We start from the raw sequence: 16,294 nt of genomic DNA, 5'->3' as shown, positions 1-16,294 counted from the left end.
ATAGCCCCAGGAGATGTACCTTATTCAATTTGTCTGCGGTTAAGACCACAGAACAGACAGGGATCCATGGTCTTCAATACACTCATTAAGGGATCGTAAAAACCCTTTGATGCATCTGACACAAGCACAAATTGTTGAATGCCTCAAAGAAAAAGAACAATACTTCAAAAGGACTGCAAAAAGCCAAGAGCCACTCATCATTATTAGCAAAGGACTCTCCATGTAGATTAAAAAGTCCTTGACACACAAAAAGATAAACAGCTTATGCAAGAATACTCAATCCAAAGCACAGCGTCTAGTGATCTATTAATAGCTGATGCTTGTGATGTGATATTATAAACATTTTTTGTCAAACTGTACTTTCTCAGTATAGTTGCACGTCTCTTAATGGCTCCTCTGACCAGTGGTGTTCCCCAGGGCTCCGTCCTTGCCCCCTTGTTGTTCTCTATATGCTAGCTCTCACTGGGACACAACATTTGTTTTCATTGATACAGGGCTGAAACTCATTTTCCCCAAATATTTGAAAGCCACCTGTCACCTAATACATTTCAGAATCCCAAGACCTGGAGGTCTCAAAACCTCCTTCCGTTTAATGAAATCAAGAAATAGTTTTTGGTGATTATTAGTGACCTCTCGCCATAACTGTTTTTTAATGTACTTCCTTCCATGCATTATGAAAGGCCCTTCTCCACTAATCTTGCAAAGATAATCCATATATTTGTATCTAATGTCCTGATTATTTATGTCACTGTTTTCAGGGTGAGGCACAATCCCTCCCCTATGATTATACAACAAATTATAGCTGGCTCCTATTACTGAATTGCTGCTCCCATATGAGCCAGAGTGCAGCTTCAGAGCTTCAGGAAAGGCCCTGCTGACTCTGAGCCCTAACTAAAAAATAATGCCGTTTTGTTTTTGTGGACAGGACCACTAGTATAAGAACTTCCTGTTGGAGAATCAGAAGTTTGTTTTTTACTTCCAACTCATCTTCAAACAAACGCAATTGAGATCATCGTTTTTTCACCTTCTGAAACTGTGTGTTCTATTTGTTTATTTCACACTTTTTATGTTTTTGTTATGATTTTAGGGCAGTTTTTTGTCTATATTTTTAGTGGTCTGATTATTTTGAACTGCAAAAAAGAAAAACACAACATAACTTCATCATGCCCACTGCTTCTGTGCTCTTTCAAGACCACTTGTTTGATATAGTTACTGTTTTGTGAGCCTCGACATATAACATGACAATGCATCTTCAGTTTGTTTTCTTATACGGTACTACTTCTCCAGAAACTTCTCTTAGGTTCGGTTTGGCAATACAGCAGCTAAACTCCTCCCAAATTCCAATGGAGGAGCAGACACACACACACAGACACACAGACACACAGACACACAGACACACACACACACACACACACACACACACACACACACACACACACACACACACACACACACACACACACACACACACACACACACGCCTCAGTCAGACTCAGAGTTTCCACATTGGACCAAAAGGGTGGAGTTTGTCATTTGCCAACTTATTTACCGTCTGGTTGCTGGTGGGGCTTGAGGCTGGGGTGCAGGATCAATCCCTGCTTCATTGATCATGTGTAAGTGGTAGTGATGGGGTAGTACAAGTAGATTATCACTGAGTGCAATGATCAACTTGTGCCTTTATTCTTGGGATAGTTTATCTTTCTTGTCAGTTAAATGTTTGCTAACAAAAGCAGCAGTACTTTTGAAGTCACTGAACAACAGTGGAGACCATCAGTCGATACGGCCTATTAGAACAAATAATACTGTCTTAACACATATAAGAAGATATCCTTGTCTATAATCCTTGATCAACACTCTACTTTATTTGAGTAATAAACAAAGCTATAGCAAATGAGTTACCTTGAATGGGAGGTGCGGTTGTGGTGTTTTTTCTGCACCAGTGGATGTTATCCTTTATAATAGATTGATGTATGTAAGTGGAAAGAAAATTAAGCTCTGTTTACGTAGACTCTTGTCTTATTCTCAAGGTTGCTTGTTGCATTAAGGGTGTAAATTACCATCCCTAACATAAACTCCTAACTTTTAATTGCCATTATTCTTTGGGAACACACTTGATGTGAAACCTGAAGTGAACACCAGTCTTTTCGCTGCTTTCAAAACAAACCAATTGTTCACACAGATGACATATTTACGTCTGTTTTTTCTAGTCTAAAAATGGCATCAATAAACATCAGTAAGTAGCATGAGGCAGCTGTGTGTATGTTTCCAGATAAAAGACCACCACAGCCACCAGACATCTTGCCTAGGAGTGAAGCGCAATCAAAATCCAAACACACCACGAAGGAGCTCAGATTTCAAACACTGAGGGAGGAACCAAAAAGCCCATTTTAACAAAAACAGAAAGTGACTAAAAGCAAAATGAAAACAAGTCTGGCCTATATCCCTCTGTTCCCACAACAACTCAAAATCTGCCCGGGTCTGTCCAAATGTGACTAATGACACATTTCTGTTTAGCCTCCATGTCAGGGCTTAACATCCACTAACAATATTTTCCTGACAAAGCTGCCCTGTCTCTTAACAGCTCGAGTGTCTGAAAGAATGCAGACATATGATTTGCACCTAACAACATGATATATTTACTCTGTGTCTTCAGTAGCACAGTTCAAACACACTTGCCATAAATAGAAACAGTGTATCATTTTTAGAAGACAATAGTGGACAACATCATTATACATAGCCCCTCTTCTGGAGCCTAAAATAAAATAGGGACAAGAGAGGAAGGAAGCAAATCAAATGTGAACAGAAGAATTGTTGTGTGTTTTTGAGGAACAAAAGAGGGAGAGGAAGGATAAGTGGAGCAAGGCCATTGACGGAGATAGTGTGTGCAACAAAAAGCATTTGTTTGTATTCCTGATTTGCCCTAATGCTACTGAGAGGCAAACTAAATGATCAGCTCTCTCAAATTAAATAAGGACAGAGGTTAACAGTCATCAACAGTAATCAACTAACAGCAAGTTAGTAGCTGAACATGTTTTGCTTAGACTGTAGATAGACCACATCCTGTCAGAAATGAGCAACTACCTTAACAAGCCGGAAAAATACATCACATTTCACTGCTTCACCCTGAGCTGTCAAATAACAGAACCAGTGTGCTGCAGCAACATCTAGTGGGAAAATTGCATCGGCACACCCGTCCCGCACTGCATCTCAAAAAGACAAAAAAACATTGCTGAAAAGGCATTGACATATTCTGATTGCAACCAACATCATCCATTTAAATACCAGCAATGATGTGACACATCTTGATACAGTACCATCAGTATATTCAACAAGCTGATGATTTCAATAAAATGTATGAATATGTTTTGTGATGACATGCACATATAATGAGTTATATCATGCACAATGCTAGTTCAGAGGCTCATACCTTTATACAGCTACAATCAACGGTAAACAGACTACATTTATATCTCCAACCGTTGAGCATGTCACACTACTGTATGTGCAACACAAACAAGCATTGACCTCAGTTCATTACCGCTGTGAAGATTCAAGATTCAAGAAGCTTTATTTATCCCGAGGGAAATTGCTGTGCAACAGTTGCAGTACAAAGTGGGAAAGTAATACAAAGTGATAGGTAAAATCCAACTAACATAAAATAAACTAAGTAAGTAAGGCCAGATTTGCAGTGTTGTTGTGTCAACTAATTGATTTAGGCATATGCAGCATGCAAGAATAAACATGAGAAAGAGAGGGACGATTTAAAGAAGCCTCTTCAAAACCAATGTTTACCTAATGTGACAACAGCTGGTTTTGGGCTTTAGTTGTTTGAGGGCTTCATGAAATAAACGAAGTTTGTAATCCGGGTTTATTTGACAATAACTTTCTTTTAATTCAGAAACGTTTTATACTGTAGAAATATGATTGTCTATTAACTGATACACTTAACAAACTACTCTCAACATCTCAAACATTTCAAAATTAGCATGTCAGCAAATAAGCATGTCATCAAGTCAAAGTTATTCTGCAGAAATGTATCTCTAAGACTATCAGTTAATCACTGCACTCTAATAATAAATACAGAAGAGTGTGCGTTTGGGAGAATTGAGAGTAAATTGAGCTTTGTATGCTATTTTCTGGCACTTACCAGGCTCCAAAGTAAAATATTTTGCCGTTAAGACCATAGTTCAAAGAGCATGGAGATTACGATAAGCTCATTTGAACATAAAAAGGATAAAAGACGAAATAAATGGACTAAATAAACTAGTTTACGGCTAAACCATGAACATAGTTTTGTCGATGGGTGGCAGTACGTTTCTCGAGGATGTGTCAGATTTACAAGTCCGTCTACCTCGAAGAAGAAGCACTTCCGTTGTGACGTAATTTTTGAGCCATAGCAAATGGCGGTTGAACAGGGTGGACAGTACACACGGTTATAACTGTAACTGTTTAATTATCATCAAAACATGTACTCGAGTGTGTCGGATTTACAGAGCAGTTACAACATGTTTATTTTCAACTTTCAGGTCCGTTCATTTGTCGTGCTCACCGAAAATTCATTGCCAAAGACACGAAAACGACGCAAACGGTAAGAAGAGCTACACTTTACGGCAGAGATAACTTTAGCACCGGCGTTAGGTTGGCACAGTAACGGTCAGTGGCAGAGGTGGAAGAAGTACTCAGATATTGTACTTAAATAAAAGGTGAAGCACCAGACTGTAGGAATACTCTGGTACAAGGTAAAGTCATGCATTCCAAATGTTGCTCGAGTACAAAAGTATCGGCATCAAAATATACTTGGAGTACTAAAAGTAAGTACTCATGATGGAATAACAAACATGATGTATCAACATGATGTGTTCATTATAAATATTGATGCTATCAAAGCTGGTAAAGGTGCAGCTAGTTTTAATTACTTTGTATGCTGCAGAGTAGCTTGTGAATTCACTCCAGATTTAACCAGTCATATTTAATTGTTGATTCAATTTCACAGTATTAATCCAAATCTGCAAAGTAACTAAAGGTATTAAAGAAATGTACTGGAGTGAAAATCATTATTTACCACTGAATTGTACTGTGATAGAAGTAGCAAAACATTTAATTACTCAAGTACAAGCACCTAAACAATTGCAATTAAGTAAGTACTTCAGTAAATGTACTTTCCACCACTGTTAATATTTAGTATATTTTAGTATGCGTAATGCCAATTTTTGTACTGTGAATGAATGAACTACCTCAAGAAATGTATGCTAGATGAGCTAGCTTGAGATTCCGTTCTTAAGGTGTATGTTAATTCTGGAGCTAAATCTCAACGTCTAACAGTTGATATGATGGAGAATGAAGATGGAGACAATGACACGGAGTCTGAAGGGACTGAACTCCGTCTGAGAGTAGAGTCGTTGAAGCAGGAGCTCCAAGAGTGCAGAGCGGAGCTGGCAAAGCTACAGAAACAACTGAAGCAGTCCGAAAGACTTCAGCAGAACACTGAGAGCTATAACGAAGACCTTAGGAAACAGGTCAGTGCATAAAAACACCATTCATGATTTAAAGAACAATCAGTCAGATTTTAATGATTTATTATATTCCCATTACCATGTTATAACAGCAGGTTTTGTAAGAGTGTAGGCCATTTGAATTGATCCATAATTTATTGTTTCAGGTCGACCAGCTGAGCGCAGAGATTCATCAGCGAAAGAAGAAAGATAAAGACAAAGTTGACGGTGAAACTCAAACAGAAGACTATGAATGGACAGAAACTGGTGTGTTAATTTTATTTTACATACATAAATATATAATTTATTTTAGTCAGAAAGTGAGTAAATAGTTACTAATTATTCCATATTTCTTTGCAGATTACTACAACTACTACTATGGGGGCTACACTCAGAACCCAGAGGCTTCAGACAGTCAGGAAGGCCTGAACACAGAGGCAGCAGTAGAAGCAGCAGATGGCAGCAATGCAGCAGAGGTTTCAACACCAGATGAAACAGCAGCTGCTGTTGTTGATTACCCCACGTCTGACAACGGTGTTGCAGTCACAACAGAAGTTTGTTTATTTTTAAAGTTACTTGACTCAACAGTAATTGCAAATGTCAAAAATCCTTATCAGAATGCTACTGATAGTTTAACGAATCGATTAATTGGCTCATTGAATCAACACTAAACCCAAATACTGAAGTGAGGAGATGTTGATATATATGGATAAGTGAAATGGGTAAATTGGACTTATGACTAATTATTGGCATTGTCTCATTCAGGAAGGTGATGGAGGATCCATAGCTGATATTTTGAGGGCCACTGCTGAAGAGGCTATGACGCAGACCGGGTTTGTCTTTGATGAGACTACCGGGTTGTACTATGACCACAGCACAGGCTTCTACTACGACTCGGTTTGTCCAAATCTCCTTTTTTAATACACTAGGGCTTAACATAGCAGACTATGTTAAGAAGTATTTATTTTTCTCGTACCAATCATGTAATTCTGAACACATTTCTCCTCCTCAGGCCAGTCAGCTCTACTACGATGCCAACACAGGCATTTACTACTACCATGATGCAGAGAGTGGACGATACCAATTTCATTCCAAGATTGAGTTGCCTGCTGCACAGACTGCTGCAGAGCTGTGCACAGAAAAGAGCACTGGTGAATGGAAGGTCAGAAAGTTAAAGAAAGGGTCCAAGAATTACTCACACCAGGACAAAAAGGTATGTACACCTGTGGATCTTTTGACTGATGCATTACAAAGATACATTTTATACTACGTGGCTGACAGCGGGCTGATGACTTTGTAGTCCCCCTTTTTTTTAAACTCAAATTAATCATAACTTTATGGTTCTCAGTCTTTAAATGTTTGTTTTTCTTGGTCTAGATTAGTTGACTAAAAAGATTGTCCTCTGACCTAGGTGCAAGAGGTGACTTACTCATTGGCTAAAATGAAGATTTCTTCTTACTGGGGTTCTGCTTCCCGCAAAGGTACACCTTTCATAACAGCACGCATAGCAATACAGAAGATTAGATCCACACTTTGTCCCCTGGGCTTTAATTTAATAGTTTTGCCGTCACAATGGGATGAATAAATACTGATAAAGCACTCATACAGTTCCAAAGAAGGTGGGAGGTTCTGTTATTCCCACAAGCAGCACCTTAACATTTGTAGGGCTTTAAAGTAAGCAATGACATTTTTCACACACTAAATGTTATGATGGCCAAACTAGTAAATTATAGCACAAGTGGAGGATAGTTTTAATATGTAATCATATTCCTTTCATCTTGTAACATAATTAAAAACAAACTTTTGTGTAAGCAAAAAATCTGTTTAAATGGTGTTTAGTTACTCGGTATGGCGTCACAAACCACAAATCATTCAAAGTTTTAGTAAGCTTTGCCTATGAATCTGGGAGCAGGGTAAAATATAGATCACTGTAGATTCCCTGGAGTAATTTTAGAGGTCTAGTTAATTGTCTTGAAGACTGAAACGATGTATAAACATGGTATCAGATATGGAACATGGGATCTACAAAGCCAGCTTGCCCCCTGTCAGTGACCATCACTGAAGATAGTAATTTCACTGTTGACTGTCTGATGGCAGGAACTCAAATATGATGAGATAAAATTGGAAGAAGAAATTGACTGGGTCGAAAAGCCAACCACTAAAAGGACAACAGAATCACGAAAACTGAAGCGGAAATCTTGCAGTCCTGATGCGGCCTCGCGTAGAAAAGACTCTCATAAACACAGAGAGGATAGCAACAAATCTTCGTCGAAGAGGAAGAAGCATAAAAAAAGTTCCCACAATGACGATAAGGCTAGATCAAAGAAGAAAAGTAAAAAATCAAAGACAAAAAAGCAGAAGAAGAAGAGCCCGGCTCGGAGCGATGATTCAGATGAAAACAGCGGACCAGAAGAGGGTGAGCTCACAGAGTCGGAGAGAGAGGAGTGGGACTCCACTCCCTCGGTCTCATCTTCTAGCTATAGCTCCAAGGAAAACTCAGAGGTAGAAATGGAGACTCAGATTAACGCAGGTGAGAGGACAAAGCAGCACAACTCACAGCCGGGCACGCATCTAAAGAACATTGTACTGGTTGTAATTTGCAAATAGTGATATTATCAGCTGTCATAAAATACTGAGACTAGCTGTTTGAGGCTGACATGTTCCTTTTTTTACAGCCATTTGGCCGCCCTGTGTAAGAGTGACAGTAGTCAGATCTCCAGTGATGCAGGTGGGCACTCTGTTCATCATCACGGCCGACTCTCCAGCCACCATTGGCAGGTTTGTGCTATTTCTATCTTGTGTATGTTGTTAAAGAATCGGTTGCCACAAAGGTAAAGATTGAGGCTGCTAACAAAGAGAATGACATGGCTTTAAGAAATAACAACCCCCCCCCCCACACACACAGAATTATCTGTGAATATATCTCTGTCTTTACTGTTGCAGAGAGAAAAACATGGACCATGCAATCCTAATACCAGAATTTGGAGTCAGCAAGGTAACTTTTTGGTCTTATTATTGTCCATGGATCTTCCTAATCTATTTTGCATTTGTGATGTTTCTCACTGATCTGTGTTTGGGTCCAGTTCCACGCAGAGGTGTACTTTGACCAGGAGCAGCAGGGCTACATGCTGGTGGACCAGGGCAGCCAGAATGGAACAGTCATCAATGGCAACAGGATCTTGCAGGTCAATAACTTATTTCATTTTGTTGCTTCTTTAAAAAAGAATTTAAAAATCGAACTCAGTAATGACTTTATCAATGAATCTTCATACTACAGCCCAAAACCAAGTGTGAGCCACAAGCACTGACTCACGGCGATGAGGTGAAGATGGGAGAGACTGTGCTTTCCTTTCACATCCACTCAGGGACTGACACCTGTGATGGCTGTGAGCCTGGCCAGGTGATGGCCCACATCAACAAGTACAAGAAGGAGGAGAATACAGGTGAGGAGCCACCTAATGAGAAATGTTTCTTGACTTGGAAAATGTAGGTGTGAGACATTTAGTTTTTCTGTTGTTGGGTAGGTCATATTCTCCTGATCAAGAGGTGGGGATTCCTAAAATTTGGCAACGACTCAAGGATGAACTGATCAGAATTTGACCTAAAAAGATCACTGAACTCTCGAAAAAGTTAAACAATTAGCGATTCTCTGTATATTTCCAAAGGCCCTGCTCCCACCAAAGAGGACAAAGAAGCACTGAGACAGAAGGAGCTGAAGCAGATGAAGGCAAGATACGGCTTGCAGGTGAGTTTTATCAGGACTAGCATCCTCAAGTTGAAGTTTTAAGCGTCTTGTTTCTTCATGCAGCCAATCACCTCTGTGCTTTTCTGTAAACAGAGCAGTGAATTTGAGGAGGTCAAAGCCCTGAAAAACCCCAGGTACCAGGACAGAGCAGAGTCTCGGCGACAGACTGTCGGAAGCGAGGGTGCTTTCCAACGAGATGATGCACCTGCTTCTGTTCATCAGTAAGTACATTACTGGGTAAATTGCTAACTCAAGATAATAATGGATGATGTGATAATCAAGTATTACTCTTTTCTTATAGGGAGATCAGTGAAGTCAATAAAGGACGGAAAATGCTGGAAAAAATGGGCTGGAAGAAAGGAGAGGGGCTGGGTAAAGAGGGGACTGGCATGAAAACCCCGGTAAGTCGGGTGCTGCGGTTTCCTTTGTTGGCAGATGACTAAAAATGTATTGTAAATCAACAAAATGATTTAATTATTGTTATTTTTTCCTTCCTTTCTGCACAGATTCAACTGAAAATCAGGAAGTCCCAGTCCGGTTTGGGGGCTGGTGCCGCCCTGTCTCTAGACGCTGCCTCTGTGACCAAATCTAAGTCCCAGAAGAACTGGGAGAAAGCGCGTGAAAGATTTGCTGATACGTGCCAGCCTGATGCGCCGTCACCTCAAACACCGAAAAACCAAACCTGGGTGAAAGGAGAAGAGACTGAGATTGCAGACACACAAGCAGCAGTTGATACTGACGGACAAAGTTAAGAATAGCTGGACAAAGCTTGATGGACGTTTGATGTGTACCACTGTACTGCCTAAGGAAATGTGAAATACTGCCGAAAGCAATAACACTATTTCCACATTGAAACAATATTACAGCCGTCAGCATGAGGAATCGTCGCTGAAGACCCCCTCAAACAACCTGAGCAGGTTAACTCAGTTGTGAAGAGAACTAAATGTCACTCTGATTGTTCTGTCAATGCTATCTGTCAACCGGTTTTCCAATGCTGCGTCAACAGGATTTGTAAAAGTCACTATAATCTGTTTGTAGAATGTGTTGGTTCCTCCTTTTCTGGAAGTGAATTGTTTGGAATGTTACAGTCCAAACAACTCTGAGGACTCTGAGGCAGTGAGTGTGTTTCACGGTCCAGTGTGCCTGTAGTCCTTCCTACAGAGTGCAACGCTGCCACCCAGATCATAAACAACTTGAATCACCTCGAGCAAATATTGACACATTGGAGCTATATTTCTCACAATGAGATTATGCTATGATGACACAACTGCGGATCTGTTGGAGACGATCCTAAAACACTGATCGTGTTAAACCAGTCTCAACTGCTTGTTGTGTTGTACATAAAAATAAGTTCAACCACTGGTTCTGATATGTTGTTATTGTTATTTTACTTGGCATTTTGCATGAAAGCACATGAACACACTTGCACATACTTTGTGAGGCCAGTAAGCAAACATGTTTAACAGTCTGCCTGTATGCAGTCTTATCTGTGAGCTCATGGGTGTGTGAATATTTGCATGTGTGTGTAAGCTGCGAGCTTGAACAGAGGCCACTCTAAAATTAAATGGAAAAACAATGCAAGGTTAGTTGCCTCCTCAGTATTGTAGTTTAGTAAGAACAATAGTATATGTTTCAGTTAATTGTTGGTTAAGAGGAAAGCAACACACATCTGAAGTCAATGAATGGAAGTGACAACAGTTTCTGTTTAGTCAGCATCAAACAGGTGAGGGATTTGACTCACATGACACTGCTGGTGTGACTCCTTGAGCTGGCACGTCTGCTGCCCTTCTTCTGACTTATAGTGCCACCCATTGTAATCACTCCGGTCGATTGGATAAGTAAACTGGTGTATTCTCTTAACTTGTAGGCATACTCTCCTGCACTCCTGAGTAGCAGTGCTGCAATGCCGCCAGTGTTCTTGTCTACTGACAGGTGGGTCCTCCTGTTACTCCCTCCTCAAATCTCCTCCCTCAACTTTACCAACTCAAAGTAAACACTTAGGCGCTGATACTGCAGTCTTGTAATAAAACTGGGAGGGATCAGCTTGTGTCTTCTGAGTTCGATTGGGTAGAAAATCTCAGTCATAAGACGTGGTGAGTCACGAGATAAGTGGGAATTTATTCTTCTGTGAGACGTTCTTAAGGCTTTGCAGAGATCTGGCTTGACCAGTTCACTCAGAGGAACACTGAGACACCGTTTCTTTCAGGCGCAGGCTCCTCATTATGTCGTTTCTGCCTGATGTAGGGCAAAATCAGCAGATTTGAGCTCTATTCGGGGCATGTTAATGATATATAGGATAACAGTAATTGAATCACTGTTGAAGTACATTTCTTGTAAACACTGCAAGGTACATACACAGAACGACAAATCTGTGTAACAGTGCATATTAATCGCGAAGAGAAACGATCACTTCGCTCACAGCTTGAAAATGTGAATATTCCTGAGGCAACTTTCTTTGGGGGGGGGGGGGGGGGGGGATTGGACTCTCTCAGGCAAGTGGGAACAAGTTCTGCTTAAGCCTTTCTATAGCTATAACTGGATCTGGGTGAAGTGACAGGCAGTGTTTTTTGTAAATGTTTTTATAGACACAGCCTCAGCCTGCATAGCTATTTATAATCTATTGCAGCTTTCACACAAAATAAATTATTGGGAAGCAGAAAGACATTATACTTGTATTTTTTGATGCATTTTAAGATAAATGTGTGAAAAAAGAATATTTATAAAGCCATTTTACATATTTTAAAATGTGCAGATGACGCAGATGAGGAAAATCTAACGGCTGTTTTAATAACCGAGTGGAATTTTTACAGGCACTAAAACTTGCCATTGCACAGTCTGGCTCTCACAATGATAACTTGCTTTCCGCCCCTTCTAGCGTTTGACTGCACAAAGGTCAAAGGTCAAGGAGCAAGGAAAAAAGTCATCCCCTTTTTCATACCACACATCGTATCACATACATGCACATTCACACAGACTTGTCACAAATACCGTTGTGTTCTGCATTTAAAAAAAGATCTGACAAAGAAAAAGGGAGTGTCTCATCTCTGCAGATAAAAGAGGTATGCTTCTACTGTGGATAAAGAGTTTCAGGTGTTTAGATGAAGCGTGTGTACCTGTTCTCAATCTCGATATTCACAACAAGTCAGAAGTCATTAATGGAAGAGAAGTTATTTTCATTATCAGCTTTTTTTCATGCAAGATTAAATCTAAATCACATTACGTATCAAATATTGTTTTTTTTACATTTAGTCTGTTTTTAAAAGTAATGTTGATCATAAAAAGGACGTAAATAATTTAAAGTGAATCACCTTACCTAACCGTTTTTTGTCTGAGTTTCCTTCCTCATCCTTGAAATACTATTCTTCAAATATTCCCTCGCTCTATGGCCATAAAATCAACTTCATTTATTATTTGAATGATCATTTAATGTACATTTTTCTATATTCAAGAAGAGGTGAAATAGTTATACGAGGTGTTATTGGATTGTTAATAAACTGATTTAATTCTTCACATTCAACAAAATGTGCAATTCAATATGCTTTTTAGAGTTATAATTGTTCCAAAAGAAATGTCGATGAAGCACTGATAGTTAGCATGTTTAAATTAGATAGAGTTACTTTCAGCAATAGGATATTTTTTGAAAATGACCTGGTCATCTAAAGTTCTTCAGATAAAACATCAGAAAAATCAGAAAATGGAGAACCGCTTTTTGGTTGGGCTGCTCCAGGGATCAAAAGTACTTTTCTTTTTAAGTAGTCAACAAGGTTTGGGACTAGAGTGTGACAGGATAATCTCTAGCTCCACTCTGCCACCCTGTGGAAGCTGGGGAGAGAAGTAAACCACATCCTCATCTGTCATGAAGTAAAGCTCTGCGTCAACAGTTTAGAGTGTGTACTGTAGAGTTTGTCAGAACGACCCGACACTGTAAGACTCAGAGAGCAGCTCCTTCATGATCATCATTCATAGTTTCCCTGCACAAGGCAGGATGTCATTCATTGCCGTCATGGTCAGAGGCTGGGCTCATTGCACTCTATCATTTAGAGAAACTCACCTCATAAATACAGCCCAGCTAGTGACGGTGTCCCTGTTTGAAAGGCTGGAACTGCAGTTGTGTGCGTTTTAGGGCTGGCCTGGTGTATTGCGCTGGTCAAAGCTGACTGCAGCTTGTTGTCCTTCACAATGTGTTCATCTGAGCGAGTCAAACAGCTGTGTGGCAGAATGAAGTTTTTGTGTCATATTCACATAAACAGTCGTGTGAGCGATCAACGCCACAAAGTGGAGACAATAGATCTACAGACAGATGGGAGTCCTCCCTTTGTCCACTATGGTATGTTATGTTTCACTACAGCCAAGTGGTCATCAGAAACGTGGAGCACTGAAGAAGAGATAAAGGGGGAAATATAGTCCTATAGTATATAAAACAAACTTGGATAATTGATACTCAAAATGAGGGCCCGGCATGTTTTGAACCAAATGTTGTTGCCTTTTCTGATCTGTTACATGCAGCTATTCATGTCATCCCAAAATGTAATTATTAGTATGATTATAAAACTTCAGCTAAGTGAACTATTTTCTTTCTACTGAACTACACCTGCACCAACTCTATCATCGCATAAAAAGAAGTATGTTTTTTCTTCGGTGCTTTGAGCAACACAAGAGGAAGGCAATCTAGGTCTGTTATTTTTAAGGGTGATTGATTTTTACTTCCAACATTTCAGCCACTCAGTTACTAACACCAAGACAATGTAAATCGATATATAGACATACAGGTCCAAATCCCAAATATGTATTAACTTAATCTAAGAAAATGTATTGATATGGATGTTTTTTAATTTATTCTAATGCAACACTTTTACACTTTGGTATTGCTATGTTTACTTTATTAAAACATCTGAATACTTCTTCCACCACTGCTTGTTTTCAGTCTCTCTCTTTGTGCCACACAGAAGCAGAAAATCACCCGAGCCACACTCAACACACTTTCATTTCATTTTAACCAGACGATGTGTGTCTTCCTGCGCCTGCAACTCTGTGTTATCGCAATCTCTGCCTGTGAGTCCATTGAGAGGCATGAGACCAGAAGCGACACAAGTCTGAGAAACAGTTCTGTGTTGACTCAACTTCCCCCCACATTTCCGGCTCAGCTGGCCCTCCCAGCCGCGTCCGTCCAAACCAAAGCATGAGCCTCTTTAGATCAGAACAGAGCACACTGCCTAAAAACACGCAATATTGCACCATTTTAAAACTTTGAGCACACATAATGCACTTGTGTGGGAATGCTCATGCTGAGGAGAGGAAGTGGGGGTTTAAATGCCTCTCATAGTTCACAGGTCATCCTCCTAAAACCTTTTGGCTGAAAGGAAATTATCCTCATTCCAACCACATTCCAGCGTGAACGTGCTCTTTTTTCACCCTTTTTCATAGTGGTCTTTTTCATGCTAGGGAATTAGATAACACAATTAGGTAAAGAAGGCTCCTGCTAAAAATAAAAAGAGTGTTAAAGTAAAGTGTGTTATATAATCCTATTAAAGCTGTCATAAGGCTTTTTACTGTGTATATGAAGGGGAAATAGCCCTTCCCAATTGTTTCATGCCGTGTGTCTTGGTATAAATACCAGATAAAAATTCCTTTGACACCAACTGAATGGAAATTCCAACAAAACTATGGCTTCCTCCCGGCAAGTGACTTAGCCGCTGTTGAACATCTTCCATCCTCTGCCTTTCCTGCTCAGAGCCCGAGTCTCTGGGTGTGCCCATGTGACCTCATCTTCCCAGAAAATCCTCCAGAAACCTCAGCAGCACACTCAATCACATGATACAGCCTCTATGCAACTTGTCCAACAACAAGAAACTGGTCTTTCTTTACAGAAAAAAACATTGTAGCATTGCTTATTACGTCAACAACACTGACGGTGGTGCCCCTGCAGCCTGTTCATTCAACCAGAGTGTCAACCAGTGTGTGTGTGTGTTGAGAAGCATCCTGTTTATTCAGCCTGGTTACCGCTGCCTGCTGTGACAACCTAAACAAACCAAATTTTCAGTCTGAACCTTACCGTTCGTGCCAAAGTTTCCATTTAAGTCTTTGTGACTCATTCCTCCTTAAGAGCCAAAGTCTTTCTGTGACCTGCCTGTTGCTGTAAGTCTTAGCATTAATGAACAAAAGTACTAAAAAGCTTCGCACATCACACACGCCGCAAACTGCTGGGCCGACCAGTAAAGGGAATTATAGAATCATGAAAAGAGGCTTTGTGTTCATGCTTCAAGACAATGGCTCCCACATGGCAGCAAGACTTTTAAACCAGACATTCAGTGAGTCATATGGCATACTGTCCCAAAGTCAGCAGATCAATACCAGAAAGCACAGTAAAGCCAACACATACGCAAAGCACACACTGATATGAATAACGGGGCATCTGACAGGCAGACATGCTGTCACAGTTTGAGTGTAAATCATACCTCTGCTTCTCTGACACGCTGTGATGGATCTGATGGGAGGTTACTGTCCTTCCTTCACAAAACAGAGGAAGGAAAAAGGTCGTTGTTCACTGACAGCAGTCCTGAAGGGAGTCTGTGCTGTGACTGCTGTCGGAGGCGCCGGTCTCTGAGTGAAAATACTTGTTCTCTCTGCGTGGCGGAGCTTAGTCCATGTGGCTGGATGGGAAAAGGGAAATGAACTTTCTGGGCAAAGGGCCAAGAGCAGAGTGGGTTTTAAAGACACAGCATGTTTGCAGTGCTATATACAGTTTAGGCACACTCTACAGTAAGTAACAGCTAAAGACCTTTTCCAGCTTCTGTATTTATCAATGCATGCATACTGCTGAGTTTATAAAAAATGCTAATGCAAACCTGTTTTGCTCTTTATTTAGAGTTTAGTTTTGTAAATGGACCATATAACACTGTGTTGTCAAATGATCTAAATATAAACTAACATCACAGCGTCACACTAGTAATGTTAGTAGCTGGAATCTACATTAATGCAGACAACCCACACCAAAACTCAAAAAATGTCCTTCTTAGTTGTGAAATGTGAATTATTTACTGACTGTAATGGGCTCCTA

The 16,294-nt window shown here is 40.2% G+C and overlaps 2 protein-coding genes across 4 annotated transcripts in view; one reads left to right on the top strand and one right to left on the bottom strand.

The window, feature by feature from the left end:
• LOC134882405 (transforming acidic coiled-coil-containing protein 1-like) overlaps positions 1 to 15,857 on the bottom strand; it is a 29,912-nt gene extending 14,055 nt beyond the window's left edge. The window contains exon 1 of one of the 2 annotated variants that reach the window (XM_063910066.1): positions 15,693 to 15,857. Coding sequence is in view for 1 of the 2 variants with exons in the window: in XM_063910065.1 (XP_063766135.1) it covers positions 10,979 to 11,049 (71 nt within the window). In the remaining variant the exon portion in view is untranslated. Of the gene's footprint in view, positions 1 to 10,978; positions 11,179 to 15,692 lie in introns of those variants that run through there. The other variant, XM_063910065.1, reaches the window with a different exon arrangement.
• Positions 4,362 to 10,599, top strand: aggf1 (angiogenic factor with G patch and FHA domains 1). Of its 2 annotated transcripts, XM_063910068.1 has the most exons (16): positions 4,362 to 4,441; positions 4,527 to 4,588; positions 5,323 to 5,516; positions 5,660 to 5,759; positions 5,853 to 6,046; positions 6,258 to 6,389; positions 6,505 to 6,705; positions 7,590 to 8,022; positions 8,168 to 8,270; positions 8,436 to 8,487; positions 8,576 to 8,677; positions 8,770 to 8,935; positions 9,158 to 9,237; positions 9,331 to 9,458; positions 9,539 to 9,638; positions 9,744 to 10,599. In XM_063910068.1, exons 3-16 carry the CDS (start codon positions 5,328 to 5,330, stop codon positions 9,987 to 9,989), a joined length of 2,226 nt encoding a protein of 741 aa, XP_063766138.1. In that variant the 5' UTR covers positions 4,362 to 4,441; positions 4,527 to 4,588; positions 5,323 to 5,327; the 3' UTR covers positions 9,990 to 10,599. The 2 variants fall into 2 exon arrangements, with proteins under 2 accessions (XP_063766138.1, XP_063766139.1); XM_063910069.1 differs by lacking the exon at positions 7,590 to 8,022 and adding an exon at positions 6,904 to 6,973 and having other exon boundaries at positions 4,376 to 4,588.
• Positions 15,858 to 16,294: the final 437 nt, after the last annotated feature.

Source organism: Eleginops maclovinus, chromosome 20, assembly GCF_036324505.1.
Source record: "Eleginops maclovinus isolate JMC-PN-2008 ecotype Puerto Natales chromosome 20, JC_Emac_rtc_rv5, whole genome shotgun sequence".
In the NCBI taxonomy this organism is placed as follows: Eukaryota; Metazoa; Chordata; class Actinopteri; order Perciformes; family Eleginopidae; genus Eleginops; species Eleginops maclovinus.
Note: the sequence above shows the minus strand (reverse complement) of the source record. Positions and strands in the feature narration are given on the sequence as shown.